This window comes from Tupaia chinensis, unplaced genomic scaffold (assembly GCF_000334495.1).
Source record: "Tupaia chinensis unplaced genomic scaffold, TupChi_1.0 Scaffold000330_1, whole genome shotgun sequence".
Classification (NCBI taxonomy): domain Eukaryota; kingdom Metazoa; phylum Chordata; class Mammalia; order Scandentia; family Tupaiidae; genus Tupaia; species Tupaia belangeri.
Window position 1 is genome coordinate 952,816 of NW_006159824.1, and position 867 is coordinate 953,682.

Consider the following 867-nt stretch of genomic DNA (forward strand, 5'->3'; position numbering starts at 1 on the left):
TGTAAGCGGCTGTCCCGGGGCCGGCCCCCCCAGCCACAGACGCTGAGCGCAGGTGGGAGAGGCTTGTGGCACCCGGGCTGCGGGCCTGGCAGCTGCAGGTTCTCGGAGACTCAGAGGGAAGGTTGGCCGCCAGCGCCACAGGTGGGTCCCGTCTCTGGGCGGCAGCGGGAGGGCCGGGGGTGGGAGGCTTCACCGCACGGAGAGTGAAGGAGACAGCCTCTCAGGACTGGGTACCCGACCCCGAGCGTTTCGCAGTTGACTCCAAAGTGCGCTGAACTGGCTAGGAGCAAAGGCTCCGAGTTAAGGACTGTCGACCTGGGGATGATTCATGCTTTGTAAGGACCCGACGACTCCAGACTGAGAAGGCACTTCATTGCAGGGGCTGACGCTTCACTTTGAGAAGAGGGCGTTCAGGACGCCCTCTTAAGGCTCCCCCCAACCCATGGCGCTACCCACCTCCTCACAGACCCAGGCATGGAGCTTGGAGCCTCCTGCTCCCATGGCCGCTGCTTCCTCAGCTGCGGGACCCCAGGAATCGGAGGGCACCGGGAGCCCGGTCCCCGGGGGGCTTCCCCTGGAGAAGGTGAAGCGGCCCATGAACGCGTTCATGGTGTGGAGCTCCGCTCAGCGCCGCCAGATGGCGCAGCAGAACCCCAAGATGCACAACTCTGAGATCTCCAAGCGCCTGGGCGCGCAGTGGAAGCTGCTAGGCGAGGATGAGAAGCGGCCCTTCGTGGAGGAGGCCAAGCGTCTCCGCGCCCGGCACCTGCGCGACTACCCTGACTACAAGTACCGGCCTCGGCGCAAGACCAAGAGCTCGGGCGCCGGACCTCCCCACAGCAGCCAGGGAAAAGGCAGACTGGGCGG

At 65.9% G+C, this 867-nt stretch overlaps 1 protein-coding gene across 1 annotated transcript in view; it reads left to right on the forward strand.

Annotated features, from left to right (window-relative positions):
* The first annotated feature begins 117 nt into the window (after positions 1-117).
* The window catches only part of SOX15 (SRY-box transcription factor 15), a 3,031-nt gene continuing 2,281 nt past the window's right edge, over positions 118-867 (forward strand). The window contains exon 1 of the mRNA XM_027773150.1: positions 118-867. Within this exon, the coding sequence (XP_027628951.1) occupies positions 443-867 (425 nt within the window). The 5' untranslated portion in view covers positions 118-442.